This window comes from Anomaloglossus baeobatrachus, chromosome 6 (assembly GCF_048569485.1).
Source record: "Anomaloglossus baeobatrachus isolate aAnoBae1 chromosome 6, aAnoBae1.hap1, whole genome shotgun sequence".
In the NCBI taxonomy this organism is placed as follows: Eukaryota; Metazoa; Chordata; class Amphibia; order Anura; family Aromobatidae; genus Anomaloglossus; species Anomaloglossus baeobatrachus.
Genome location: NC_134358.1, coordinates 305,574,309 through 305,589,515, shown reverse-complemented (window position 1 = coordinate 305,589,515; position 15,207 = coordinate 305,574,309). Strand labels below are relative to the sequence as shown.

The window sequence follows — 15,207 nt, the reverse complement described above, 5'->3', positions numbered from 1 at the left end:
AGAGCTGTTTTTCCACGCACAACTTCCACCACTGTAACCGCAACAGGCAGTTTGCTTGGTAGGTCCTCATTTGGTTTGGAAGGGGAAACAAGTGCGTGTGTACAGTTCTCTCAGACATCGATAGCATCAACGTTGGATGAAGGCAACATCATGTCTACGCCTGCACTTTCCTCACAAACCTGAATTTTTCCACGGACACCCTACTCACCACCGTCTACACACAGCAGCCAGATTTCTGTCCCTCAGATGTGGACAAATAAAAGGCCATTTCCTGCGACCCATGACAAAGCTAAGAGGTTGACTTTATCCCTCTGTAAGCTCTTGGCTACCGAAATGCTGCCTTTCCACCTGGTGGACACACAGGATTTTAGAGACCTTATGTCTGTCGCTGTGCCCCAGTACCAGATGCCCAGTCGCCACTACTTCTCTAAGAAAGGTGTGCCTGCGCTACACCAGCATGTCGCACACAACATCACCGCTTCCTTGAGAAACTCTGTGTGTGAACGGGTGCATTTCACCACCGATACTTGGACCAGTAAGCATGGACAGGGATGTTACATGTCGCTGACTGGGCACTGGGTAACTATGGTGATAGATGGTGAAGGGTCTGCTGCACAAGTCATGCCATCCCCACGACTTGTGTGTCAATCCTCTGTCTGTCCAAGTTCCGCCACTGCTTCTGCCTCCTCCACCTCGTCTGGGTCCTCCACCTCCACCCCAAGCTTGCCTGGTCAGGCCACCAGCGTTGTAACTGCGCAGAAGGAATCACGCACCCCTCATTACTATGCTGGCAGCAGAGCGCAACGGCATCAGGCGGTCTTTAGCTTGAAATGTCTTGGAAATAAGAGTCACACAGCGGCTGAGTTGTGGGCAGCTCTGGAGACTGAGTTTAATAAATGGTTGTCTCCACTCAACCTGCAGCCTGGTAAGGCCGTGTGCGACAATGCTGCAAACCTGGGTTTGGCCCTTCACCTGGGCAAGGTGACACACGTGCCTTGTATGGCTCCCGTGTTGAACCTTGTTGTCCAGCAATTTTTAACACACTATCCCGGCCTAGATGGCCTTCTGAACAGGGCACGAAAACTGTCTGCTCACTTCCGCCGTTCAACCACCGCTGCTGAGTGACTTGCATCGCTCCAGAAGTCTTTCAGCCTGCCGGTTCATCGCCTGAAATGCGATGTGCCGAGACGCTGGAATTCGACTCTCCACATGTTAGAGCGACTGTGGCAGCACCGTCGAGCCCTGGTACAATACGTCATGACGTATAGCCTGGGCCAACGAGATGCAGAGGTGGGGCAGATCACCCTGATGGAGTGGTCTCAGATCAAGGACCTATGCACCCTTCTGCACAGTTTCAACATGGCGACGAATATGTTTAGCGCTGACAATGCCATTATCAGCATGACAATTCCAGTCATTTACATGCTGGAGCACATGTTAAACACTATTCGGAGTCAGGGGGTGGGACAACAGGAAGGGGAGGAACTACAGGAGGATTCATATGTGCAAGACACAACAACATCACCAAGGTCCAGACGTTCATCATCACCAACGCGGCAGGCATGGGACCATGGGGGACAGGGATCAACAAGGGCGCATAGTAGCAGGTGAAATGTTGAGGAAGGTGCAGGAGAACATGAAGAAATGGAGGACGAACTGTCCATGGACATGAAAGACTCAGCAGATGAGGGAGACCTTGGTCAAATTTCTATTGAAAGAGGTTGGGGGGAGATGTCAGAGGAAGAAAGAACGGTTAGCACCTCTATGCCACAAACACAGCGTGGACTTGGTCCGCATGGCTGCGCAAGACACATGAGTGCCTTCTTGCTGCACTACCTCCAACATGACCCTCGTATTGTCAAAATTAGAAGTGATGATGCGTACTGGCTTGCCACACTATTAGATCCCCGTACAAGTCCAAATTTTGTGACATAATTCCAGCCATAGAAAGGGATGCAGATATGCAGGAGTATCAGCAGAAGCTGTTACTCGATCTTAGCTCGGCTTTTCCACCAAACAACCGTGGTGCAGGGAGTGAATCTCCCAGTTGTAACTTGACAAACATGGGACGGTCTCGTCATCTTCAACAGTCTACCCATACCAGTAGCACCGTATCTGGTGCTGGTAACAGCAATTTTATTGAATCTTTTCATAATTTTTTTAGACCATCCTTTGCAAGGCCACCAGAGACAACAAGTCTGACACATAGTCAACGGCTGGAGAAAATGATACAGGAGTATCTCCAAATGAACATCAATGCCATTACTTTGCAAATAGAGCCTTGCTCATTTTGGGCTTCAAATCTTGAAAAATGGCCAGAGCTCTCCACTTACGCCTTGGAGATGTTGTCGTGTCCAGCTGCCAGCATTGTCTCTGAACGTGTCTTCAGTGCTGCTGGGTGTGTGCTGACAGATAATCGCACGCATCTGTCCAGTTACAATGTGGACAGACTAACATTCATCAAAATGAACAAGTCATGGATCCACAAGGAATTTACTACCCCTGTGTCATCCTGGGGAGAGTAAATGCTTGTGGATTTTGAATGTGCTTGATGCAAATCTGTGAAGTGTACAACTGGGGCACAAGTGCTGCCACTGAAGGGGTGGGTGTGTGTGTGGGGCCCAATTTTTGGAAAAAAGGGAGACTCCGCTTGGAGTAACCCTTGCTTACATTGTTTTTAAAAATGATTCAAGATGAACAGAGCTGGGATCAGGAAAGACTTAGCTATCTACCCCGGTGTCATCCTGGGGACGGTTAAGTATGGCATATTTTTGAATGTGCTTGATACAAATCTACCTGTGAAGTGTACAACTGGGGCACAAGTGCTGCCACTGAAGGGGTGGGTGTGTGTGTGGCCCAATTTTTGGAAAAAAGGGAGACTCCACTTGGAGTAACCTTGCGGTGTTTTACATGATTTTAGAAGGGCATGCCATGCCTATATCTGTGTCTCATCCTCTTTTCCTTGTAACGCTGTTTTGTTTTCACATGAAAATTTGTTCTTGTCACTTTCCCATGTGTTTGTGTTGTGTTGTGAGTTGTTTGTCACCTTTTGGACACCTTTGAGGGTGTTTTCTAGGTGATTTTATGTGTTTGTGATTGCCTCCCATTGTTTCCTATGCGGTTCGAGTGGTTCGCCGAACAAGACCTCCGTTCGGCGAACCGAACTCGAGCCGAACCGCGACCGGTTCGCTCATCTCTAGTCACTAGTCCCAAGAGGTCTCAGGGTTCAGATTTTCCCAGCTTGGGAACCAGAGGGAGGCTTTAAGGATACCTGGGAGAAGGGCCTTATACAATTCTCTAAGATTATCATTGCAATGCTTCTAGAACATGATAGAACTTTAATTAGATAAAGTCCGAACTAACATCAAAACTCTGGAATCCAAATTGGTGGATTTTGATCTAGAACAACAAGTACGGCCCTTTCAAGAAAAATTGAACACTGATTTAGATAAATTTGAACGAGAAGTGTGCTCGGATCCGGGCCTTCCGGGGTGGTGGCTCGAGGGTCTCCGGACCTGGGCGTCCTGCGGACACTACGAATGAAATGAGGGGATAGGACGCATTTGTACGGGCTGAGCCGTATTAAGTTCGTGACGCCACCCACGGTGTGTTGTGAGGTTGGACACCACCGCTGCTCTTACGGGGCACCCAGGGGGGAGATGTTGTGCAGCAAGTTTTTAACCCCTCCGTGGGCAGGGATGGTGGCCCCGGGACCTGATGGGTTGATGCAGGGAGAAGGGCGACCGCAGAGGGTGCTGGTGTACTCAATGTTAAGAAAACAAACAAGTCTCTGGTAAACCAAGCTGATGGTGGTCGGTGCCCGCAGCCGGCTGCGTTCTGGTCCCCCACCCGGCTGGTGGTCTCTGTCTTTCTCCTGCACTGCTTGAGTAAGGTGGATTTCCTGTGTGTGAAACTTCAGGAGTCCACTCCCGGCTGGATGTTGGCTAAGGAGCCGTGCTCGCAGATGCTGGCCCGTGGGATCTATAGGCCCTGGCGGTGACCTTCTATCCCGAATCGGTGGGCTGTTGTCTTCTATGAGGGACTTTGGGACCTCTAGTCCTGGCCTCAATCGGTTAATTAACCAGTTCCAGTTGCTTCTGGTCCTGGCTTCAGGGTCTGAGTACCCCCTGTGTGCTCCAATTTCCGAGTCGGTTCCCCGGGTCAGTACCTGTGGGCTACAACCCTGTCCTGGTCCACCTCGGTTACACCGAGCCGTCTTCCCGGCTCCAGCAGACGGAGACCGCCGTCTGCCTCCTAGCCAGTGGCACCAGGGCTCCTACCCTGGTATCGGTCAGTCAGCTTCAGGCCTGACAAACAGGCCTGCTTCTCTCTCCAATCCTCACTGAACTTGACTCTCAAGCTATCTGCTGCTTGTCCCGCCCTGGGCTGTCCAGACCCCTGGGTGGGCGTGCACCAACCGCCTGGTCATGCCCACTGGTGTGTCTATCTGTCCCCAAGGGGGGGTGACTAGGGTTTTATATTCGGCTGCTGTCACCTAGTGAGGGAATGGTGTTGTGTGGGGCCTACCTGTGACTACCTGGCCCGGCCAGGGCGTCACAGAAGTAATTGAGGGCAAAAAGAAAAAAATTAATAGAGATCAAGAAGACTTTAATAACCAGACTGCCTTTAAGTGGAGACATAAGGGTAATAAAAGGGGTACTTGTCCAAAAAGAACTACCACAGGTCATATTAGCAGTGCTACTACTAGTGATAGCGATTTTTTTAGTATCGGACAACAGCGACACCGACGGAGTAAGAAGAAATCCAATGAGAACAGGACGAGGATACAGGAATCCAGCCTGGAGGAATATCAACAAGGGGAAACTGAAGTGATTGATGGTGGTATGGTCAACAAGTCGGAAGGTAGGTTATGTGTCATTAACTTATCTGACATCTCACTCACCAAAGATCAAAAATCGGTACTAGAAAAAGGACCAACATTTTCACCAACCAATAAAGTTGATAAATGTATGCTTATAAAAGATGTGTATTTGTTTTGTTGAAGGCTTGTGTTTCGGGTAATGTATCAACAACCAAAAATAATGGATACTTTTGATGATCTGGACTGTCAGGTCCTGGAGGATCTCCTGGATCTGCTGAATGAAGCTGAACCATCTTCAGGTATGAAACCTTGCCCACTCAGAAACAAGTCCACAACTTCGCCACCCTTGTCCATGATACCATCTGTACAATTGTTCTTTAAATTGATCAAGGCAGATATAATGAAACTGCCCGATGGAGCACATATGGGCCACAATTTAAGTGCTGGTGAAAGAAGAGCTATAACAGAATTGACTGAAAATAGAACAATTGTAATCAAAGAAGCGGACAAGGGTGGTAATGTTGTATTGTGGCCCATGGAAATGTATCTTGATGAGGCAAAAAACAACTGACAAATACAAGCTTTTATTGCAAACTACCTTCTGATCCTACCTCAGTATTCCAGACAAAATTTGTGAAATTATTGGACGCAGCTATGGAGATGGGCACTATCACGAAGAAAGAAAAGGAGTTTCTCTGGGTCCCTAAACCAATCGTGGCAACATTTTACCTCTTACCCAAGGTACATAAAAGACCTGCACCATCCACCTGGGCGCCCGATAGTTTCAGGCATTGGTAGTTTGTGCGAAAAAGCTGGAGCTTACCTGGACTATTTCCTGCAACCTCTAGTACAGGGGCTCCCATCACACACTAGAGACACAACACACTTTATCCAGAGTATTAAAAACATCAACCTTCTGGAGGGGGATCTAGTTGTTACATGTGATGTGGAGTCCCTTTACTCAAATATTTCACATCAGGATGGGATTAAAGCGGTGGAATATTTCTTAGATCTTCAGGTAAATTCGGACAGACTACATGACTCGTTCCTAGTGGATCTTCTGAATTTTGTGCTTCTACACAACTATTTTGTATTTGATGGAACGTTCTATCGACAGGTATCGGCAGGGCCATGGGTGCGCGATGCACACCTTCAGTGGCAAATTTATTCCTTGGATGGTGGGAAGCTAAAATTGTCTACCCCTTGGCGCAATTCTCCAATAACATACTAAGATGGCTGAGATTCATAGATGACGTGGCTTTTTTATGGCGTGGTACTGAGGAAGAGTGTAGAGAATTTCTGTTGTCCTTAAATAACAACCCATATAACATCTTTCTTACCTTTACAATTTTGTCAACAGGTGGAACTTTTTTGGATTTAAATTTAACTGTCAATAATGGACAATTGCAAACAGATCTCTACCGGAAGCCCACAGCGACAAATGGATTGTTAAATTTTACAAGTTTTCACCCGTAACATCTTAAAAAGGTATCCCTGTGGGGCAATATTTACGGGTTAGGTGTAATTGTACATCAGAACAAAATTTCCAAATACAGGCCCGTAAACTTACAAACCGATTTATCCAACGTGGTTATCCCAGGAAAACTCTGTCACGTGCATATGAGGGTGCTAGAGGTCACTCACAGGAGTCTTTGCTTATTCCCAGGACATGACGAGAGGACCAAGAAATCAGGATAACAACCAATTTCCATAACCAATGGAAGGAGTTTGGCAATATTGTCATGAACCATTGGAAGATCCTTAAAGTAGACCCTAGGACACGCGACATTGTGGGCGATCGAGCATTAATCACGGCGAAAAAAATACCGAACCTCAGAGACCGCTTGGTGAACAGCCATTTTGTCAGGCCTACCCATTGTTTGGGATGAGGATTTACCACAAGAGGCTCATTTCCATCCGGTGAGTGCAATGTCTGCCCCTATATGTCCCCTACCCGAGAAACATTCAATCACCTGAGCAATGGAAGTGAACATAGGTTGAGGTTTTTTATTAATTGTAAGATGACATGTGTAATTTATGCGATCATATGCTCCTGTCATAATATCTATGTGGGAGAAATGACACAGGAGTTAAGAAAACGCATACAAAAACACATCTCAACAATTAATTTAGCCTCAACTGACCTTTTGAAAGGCAAAAAGATCACGCCCATTGCTTCACATTTTCTCTCCTGTCATCGGGGTAAACCAAATGGGCTGAGGGTGATTGGATTGGATTGGATAAAACCGGACATTAGGGGAGGGAACATAACAAAGCAAATACTTGAAGTGGCCACAGGTCTGACCGCGGCTGAGTTCCCATAATCTGCGCCAACAAAATCCCCATGCTCAGATTTTATGCAAGGGTACATTTCTTTACTGGTAAACATTTCAATAACACACGCAGCTGGCTTAGCAGCACACATAATCAGAGTTTGCTATACGGGTCTCTAACTTCGGACACACGGCACAGAACACAAAAAAAACAGCAATGGTAACCAAGAGTTCTGTCCCTGACTTGCCCTATGGGTTATATTACCAGTCCAAAACACAAGGAGGGAGGGCTCCCACGTAGCAGGCCTGGGCTCCGGGTAAACAGTGGCGACTCCAAGGAGCAGAGATGGGGAAATCTTCAGCCCTCTCGCCAGAGGACTAGCTTACAGTCTCTTGTTATGGAGGAAGGAGACGGTCCAGAGGTCCCTTGAATCCAGGATCACCTCTGCAGCAGTTCTGGCAATCCCTCACACGTCAGCGATGAGGGCAGTCTGAGGCAGGTCTGTTCAGGTACAGCTCCAGTAGCTCAGTGTCTTTTTCCCCGCACTTTTTTCCTGTACAACCAGTCCCTGTGGGAGGGGGATCAGATTTTACAGCGTCCGCCCCTCGAGCAATTTCAGCACTTGTCCACAAGGTGGCAGCATCATCCTGTGTAATGTCAGTCTCCATGTCTTTTTCAGCCACAACACAGTGAGAGTTGTTCGCCTCGTTACATATCCCCCCACTGAAAGGTTGGCAGTCCCTGTCAACATTTACAGGCTCCAGGGCAGCGAGGACTGAGGCTGTGGCAGGGGGAGGCTGAGAAGCGGGCCATACATACTGGTCCCTATAAGACTGCCCAGGAGGAACCCCGGCAGTGGTGTGGGTAGTACGCCGCAGAGGTTGATTTCCCTCCACTCTATCACCGGTTACACTCTCTACCTCCGTCAGTTCCCTAGAGGGAGGGCCAGTCTGCGCAGGCGGGTAACCAGTCCCGGAGTCAACAAGGTCACTATGCTGAGTAATGTCAATGATGTCAGTCATGTCAGCAGTGTCGTCCTCACCGGGTACTGTGGTCAGGGAGTCAGGCTGGGATCGGCAGGGGCGCAACATATTCCGGTGCAAGGTGCGAGAGTTGCCGCTATCTTCGCCCCGGACTCTGTACACATGACCATCAGGGTAGGGGCGCTCAACTACCCGATAGACTTCAGCTTCCCACTTAGCTCGGAGTTTTCCTTGAGGCTTCTTAATACGAACCAGGACTAGCTGTCCTACTTCTAAGGGTTCTTCCTGTACGGAGAGCGGGTCAGCATGTCTCTGGCCCCGGATTTGTTGGCCTACCAGTCGGTATACAGTTTCCATCTTCTGACGATGAGTGTGTAGCCAGGATGGATAGGTACCGCCGGTATTTTTTTCAGGACTGGTCAGGTTTAGGTCGTGGACCCCTTTTCCTGGGCAGCCAAAGAGAAGGGTGTGTGGGGTAAAACCCGTCACGGAGTGGACTTGATTGTTGTAGGCCCACACTAGATCCGGGAGGAATTGGGGCCATTGGTCTTTCTTGTCATCGGCTAAGGTGCGGATCAACTGGAGTAGAGTCCGGTTAAAGCGCTCACACGCACCATTCCCCTGTGGGTGGTAAGGGGTGGTTCTGGACTTCTGGATCCCATACATCCGATGCAGCTCCTCGATAATTTGACCTTCAAAACAAGCCCCCTGATCAGAGTGCAACCTCTCCGGACACCCATAGACCTGGATGAACTGTCGACAGATGGCCCGCGCAGCTGACTCGGCAGTCTGATCTTTGGTAGCAACAGCAACTGCGAATTTTGTGAAATGGTCTACCATAACCAGACAGTATTGGCAGCCACCACTCGCCGTCCCAATTGACAGGTAGTCCACCATCAACAGCTCAAGGGGCCGGGATGTCTCAACTGTTTGGACAGGTGCACGCTGTTCAGCGGACTTGTAAAGCTCACAGGTGCGACAGGCTTGGCAGACATCTTCAACCAGCTTGCGGAGTCCCGGACAGTAGATGGACTGTTGGACCCACCGGAAGGTCTTGTCTATTCCAAAGTGGCCGTTCCTCTTGTGTGCTTCTCCCACCATCTCACGGGCCATTTGGGCCGGCACTACAACCTGTAGGCACTCCGCTAGCATGTGGGATAGGAAGATCCTCCGGTATAGCACTCCTTCCCTCAGAATCAGATGATCCCATTGGCTGAGCAGGGTCAGGGTACTGGTGGACAGTCGTGACCGCGTGTCAGAGGACGGCTTCTGCTGCTGCTTCACCCATTGTTTGAGTAGGGCACATTCAGCATTCCGGTCCTGGATTCTGCACCATTCCTGTGGGTACAGTGGGGACCCTACTGGAGTGCCAGCCTCATCCACAGCACACTGGCGGCAATCCATCATCTGCCGGGCTAATTTTGCGAAGTCAGGCATCTCGTCTCCTTCCAGCTCTTCGTCCCGGTCCTAAGTGGGCGAGGGGGATGTCCTTCTGGACAGGCTGTCCGCATTCTGATTTTCAGCCCCAGCTCTATATTTAATTTTGTAGTTAAACTTGGAGAGCCGAGCCATCCATCGCTGCTCTATAGCCCCACGTTTCGCATTTTCTAAGTGGGCCAAAGGGTTGTTGTCCGTCAGGACTAGTACTTCTGTCCCCGTCAGATATCCGGCAAATTTCTCAGTCATTGCCCACATCAAGGCCAACAGCTCCAGCCGGAATGAACTATAATTGGTGGGATTCTTTTCACCTTCATGTAGGGACCTACTGGCATAGGCTACAATGCGTTCCTTGCCTTCTTGTACCTGTGAGAGTACTGCCCCCAGACCCTGTAGGCTGGCGTCAGTATGTAATTGAAAGGGCAGGGTGTAATCTGCATATGCCAGGATGGGGGATGACGTCAAGGCACCCTTTAGAGCTTGGAAGGACTCTTCTTGGGTAGGCCCCCAATTGATGCGGCGTCCTCTGGGACTGTTGGTGGTCCCTCGAAGCAGGTCGTGCAGTGGTGCGGCAAGCCGGGCGAAGTTCTTGACGAACCGACGGTAGTAGCCTGCCATTCCCAGGAAAGCCCTGACCTCCTTGACAGTTGTGGGCTGGGGTCAGTCCCGTACGGCGGCTATTTTTTCCGGAGATGGTTGTACACCTTCGGCCGAGATCCTGTGGCCCAGGTAATCAATCTCCTGCTGTAGAGGACGGCACTTGCTGGGTTTCAACTTCAAGCCATGTTCCCTTAACCTCTGGAACACGCGGCTCAGGTTCTGTAGATGTTCTTCGAACGTGGCTGAATAGACCACAATGTCATCAAGGTAGATGAGGGTGAAGTCGAAATTGAAGTCTCCCAAGCAGCGCTCCATCAGCCTCTGGAAAGTTCCCGGCGCGTTGTTCAGGCCGAAGGGCATCCTGTCAAACTCGTACAGGCCCATGGGTAGGATGAAAGCGGTCTTTTCTCTGTCCTTTTCGCTCATGGGTACCTGCCAATAGCCGCTGGCCAGATCCAGGGAGGAAAAGTACTTGGCTTTCTTCAGAGTAGTCAGGGATTCTTCGATCCTCGGCAAAGGGTATGAGTCCCGGGTGGTGCAAGCATTCAGGCGGCGGTAGTCAACATGGAACCTCAGGGATCCGTCTTTCTTTTTAACTATTACCACCGGTGCAGCCCAGGGGCTCTGGCTCTCTCGTACCACTCCGGCATGGAGCATCAACGTTGGATGAAGGCAACATCATGTCTACGCCTGCACTTTCCTCACAAACCTGCATTTTTCCACGGACACCCTACTCACCACCATCTACACACAGCAGCCAGATCTCTGTCCCTCAGATGTGGACAAATAAAAGGCTATTTCCTGCGACCCATGACAAAGCTAAGAGGTTGACTTTATCCCTCTGTAAGCTCTTGGCTACCGAAATGCTGCCTTTCCACCTGGTGGACACACAGGATTTTAGAGACCTTATGTCTGTCGCTGTGCCCCAGTACCAGATGCCCAGTCGCCACTACTTCTCTAAGAAAGGTGTGCCTGCACTACACCAGCATGTCGCACACAACATCACCGCTTCCTTGAGAAACTCTGTGTGTGAACGGGTGCATTTCACCACCGATACTTGGACCAGTAAGCATGGACAGGGACGTTACATGTCGCTGACTGGGCGCTGGGTAATGTAATACTATTGTATGTACTGAGGATTTCGATTGCGTTAGGGCAATGACAATCAGAGACGAGTTCTTGGTGCAGAAATGTTTATAACAGGTAACCAACGATATGTACATAAACGGAACAAAACACAGTAGAACAATAAACACCGGAAATACCTTCCAGGATCGGAGCGAAGGGAATTCCCGGGGCCACGCACCGGACTCCCCCAGGGAGACCACCAAGAGCGAACCCCTATACGGGGACTGTCTGGCAATCACCCCAGAAGGCCTAAATGCGCAGCAGCCGGGACACAAAGGGCCAGAGGTATAGTCCAAAAATGTCCGCACGAGATGAGAGTCCAGAGTGGTTACGAACCGGAAGGAACCGGGCAGAAGTGCTGACCAAAGACGGCAGACGGAGTCCGGGCACAGCTTGATGAGTCCGAGTGAAGTCCAAAGTCGGTGTCGGTTGTTTTTCGGGAGGATCCAAAATGTCAATCAGGAACCAAGAGCAGCAAAGCAGGAGTACACAGCAAGCAGTATACTCAGGCACTGGACTAAGCTTAGAGGCGGCCTTTTAAACAGCTGGACAGGAAGTAGGGCAACAGAACAGCAAACTCCATGTTAACCGAGGGCAAGCTCTTTCAAAAGAGAACTGGAAATCCCGGAAGTCTGACAGTACTCCCCCCCCAGAAACGGCCTCAGGACGGATCAGGGCCTGGCTTGTCCGGGTACCGCCGATGAAACTGAGCAACCTTCCGGGGCGCACGAATGTTACCCGCGGGTTCCCAGGAATCGTCCTCGGGGGAGTAACCCTGCCAACGTACCAGATACTGAAGCCGATGACGATGGAGCCGGGAGTCAATAATGTCCTCAACCACGAACTGCTCCTCGCCGTCAACCATCACAGGCGGAGGAGGAGGCACGACACGACCATGAAACATATTAGGGGAAACGGGTTTGAGGAGAGAAACATGAAAGACCGGGTGTACCTTTAAATGGTGCGGCAACCGCAGCCGACAGGCCACAGGGCTCACGATCCCGGTGATCTTAAACGGACCGATGAATTTCTGTCCCAGCTTCTGCGAAGGAACACCCAATCTCAGGTTTTTGGTGGATAACCACACCGAGTCCCCTACCTTATACATGGGTGCCTGTTTCCGGTGAGTGTCTGCCGACCTCTTGTAACGCTCCTGAGCCGAAGCCACAGTGTCCTTTAGAACCTCCAGATTCTGTCGTAGCTCCGTCAATCGGTCCTCCACCGCTGGCACCGAAACCGGTGACCTAGGCAAAACATTCGGATGGTAACCCAAGTTAGCGAAAAAGGGCGTTACCTTAGTGGAGCTGCTCTGAGTGTTGTTATACGAGAACTCCGCCAAAGGAAGCATCTTCAACCAATCGTCCTGCAGATGGCTGACATAACATCGGAGGTACTGTTCCAGGGTTTGATTAGTCCGTTCGGTTTGCCCATTTGTCTGAGGATGGTATGCAGAAGATAAACAGACATCAATCTGGAGTGCCGAACAAAACCCCTTCCAGAACTTAGACGTGAACTGCACGCCCCGGTCAGAGATGATCTCATCTGGTACCCCATGCAATCGGAAGATATTCTGGATAACCAAATCCACTGTCTCTGCGGCTGAGGGAAGACCGGTACACGGAATAAAGTGAGCAGCTTTTGTCAACCGATCCACCACCACTAAAATGGTATTGTGACCGCCTGAGACTGGCAACTCCACAATAAAATCCATTGAGAAGCATCCCCAAGGGCGAGATGGAACGGGTAACGGTTGGAGGAGTCCCGTAGGAGCCACACGAGGGACCTTGCACCGGGCACAAACCACACATGAGTGGACATAGTCTTTTACATCCTTTAAACAGGTAGGCCACCAGAAAAAACGACTCAGAAATTCCTGCGTCTTCTGTACCCCCCTATGACCAGCCAACACGGAGTCATGGACCAACTTGAGAACCCGAAGTCTTACGGCCTCCGGGACATAAATACGTCGCTCTCTCAACCACACACCATTCCGAAGAACAAGAGTCACATCATTCGGGGGGGCAGCAAGAAATACGTCACCATCATAGGCCAGCTTGATGTCCTTCCACAAGTCCTGGTCCTGGATTACTCCAACGAAATTGGCATCTGATAACACGGTCTGAGACGGGGTTCCAGGCACGGAGTCCATGGCGTGGATTCGGGACAAGGCATCGGCTTTCCCATTACGTGAACCTGGACGGTATGTAACGATAAAATTGAACTGATTAAGGAATAAGCTCCAACGGGCTTGCCGTGGAGACAGGCACCTGGCAGACTTAAGAAATTCCAGGTTACGATGATCTGTGAGTACTATCACTTGCTGCGCAGCTCCCTGTAAGAGGTGTCTCCATTCCTTAAAATCTGAAATAATCGCCAACAATTCCTTGTCCGCAATGTCATAGTTCCTTTCTGCAGGGGACAACCGGCGAGAAAAGAAAGCACACGGATGCAAGAGACTCTTGTCCCCAGTCCTTTGGGAAAGGATAGCCCCTAATGCATAATCGGAAGCATCGACTTCCACAATAAAGGGGAGTGCGGGATTCGGGTGTACTAGTATTGGCGCTGAGGTAAAGCAAACCTTGAGATGATTGAAAGCTTCCTGGGCCTGGGCGGACCACACAAACGTCTGTCCTTTCTTGGTTAACAGAGTGATGGGACGGACGATCTCTGAAAAGTTACGGATAAAGCGTCGGTAAAAGTTGGCAAAACCGACAAAGCATTGTACCTCCTTGATGTTTCCCGGTTCCGGCCAGTCTAGAATTGCTTGTATCTTGCCAGACTCCATGTTCAGTCCCTGAGGAGAGATGACATATCCTAAAAATTGTATTTGTGAGCAATGGAATTCGCACTTCTCCAGTTTAATGTACAGGTGGTTATCCCTCAGACGGGTAAGTACTGTCTTGACGTGCTCCTGGTGTTCCTGTAGAGAATCAGAAAAGATCAAGATATCATCCAGGTAAATCACCATGAATTGGTCCATTATATCCCTAAAAATATCGTTGACTAGGTGTTGGAAAGCCGCAGGAGCGTTACAAAGTCCAAAAGGCATCACTAGATACTCATAATGTCCATACCGACATCTGAACGCTGTCTTCCACTCGTCTCCGGGACGTATGCGGAGTAGATTATATGCCCCACGGAGATCCAATTTAGTGAATATCTTTGCCTGTTGGACTCTCTCCAATAGCTCAGGAATCAACGGTAACGGATACCGGTTCCGGATGGTTATCTTATTGAGTTCCCGGTAGTCAATACAAGGTCTCAGAGTCCCCTCTTTCTTTTTCACAAAAAAGATGGGTGCCCCTGCTGGTGAGGTAGAAGGGCGAATAAATCCCTTGGCTAGACTTTCATCGATGTAATCCTTTAGTGCTTCTAGCTCAGGTGCCGCCAACGGGTAGACATGACCAAACGGGATCTCCGCCGCTGGGAGTAAGTCTATGGGACAATCATACGGTCTATGCGGGGGAAGCCGATCTGCTTTTCTTTTGTCGCATATATCAGCGAAGTCATGATAAACCGGGGGTAGAACAGGTACCTGTACAGTGCCCTCCGCATTCGGTGTTACTGGAACCGGTACAGTTGGACTAATGGTCGGACCACTCTGCGGTGGGAAGGATATTTCCTTAGTCTCCCAATCGATGACTGGATTTGTAGACCGTAGCCACGGAATTCCTAAAATAATCGGAAAATGGGGAGAATAAATCAACATGAAAACAAGGGTCTCCTGCTGACCTGGCTTCATCACACATTCTAGGGGTACTGTTTCCCGATCAACTGGTCCAGAAACTAACGGAGATCCGTCTACCGTCTCCATGGTAACCGGTGAGGATCTTTGTTGAGTCCGGATACCGTGTTTCCTGGCAAAAGAAGAGTCCATGAAATTACCCCCTGCCCCAGAGTCTATCATAGCAGATGTAGGTATTAACTGTCCCTCCCACCGAATCTGAATGGGAAGCGAGCAAT

At 49.7% G+C, this 15,207-nt stretch overlaps 1 protein-coding gene across 1 annotated transcript in view; it reads left to right on the top strand.

Annotated features, from left to right (window-relative positions):
- The window catches only part of LOC142243898 (NFX1-type zinc finger-containing protein 1-like), a 312,672-nt gene that overhangs the window by 276,628 nt on the left and 20,837 nt on the right, over positions 1–15,207 (top strand). Inside the window, exons 26-28 of the mRNA XM_075316094.1 lie at positions 4,909–4,919; positions 5,006–5,121; positions 6,183–6,294. Of these exons, the coding sequence (XP_075172209.1) occupies positions 4,909–4,919; positions 5,006–5,121; positions 6,183–6,294 (239 nt within the window). The remainder of the gene's footprint in view (positions 1–4,908; positions 4,920–5,005; positions 5,122–6,182; positions 6,295–15,207) is intronic.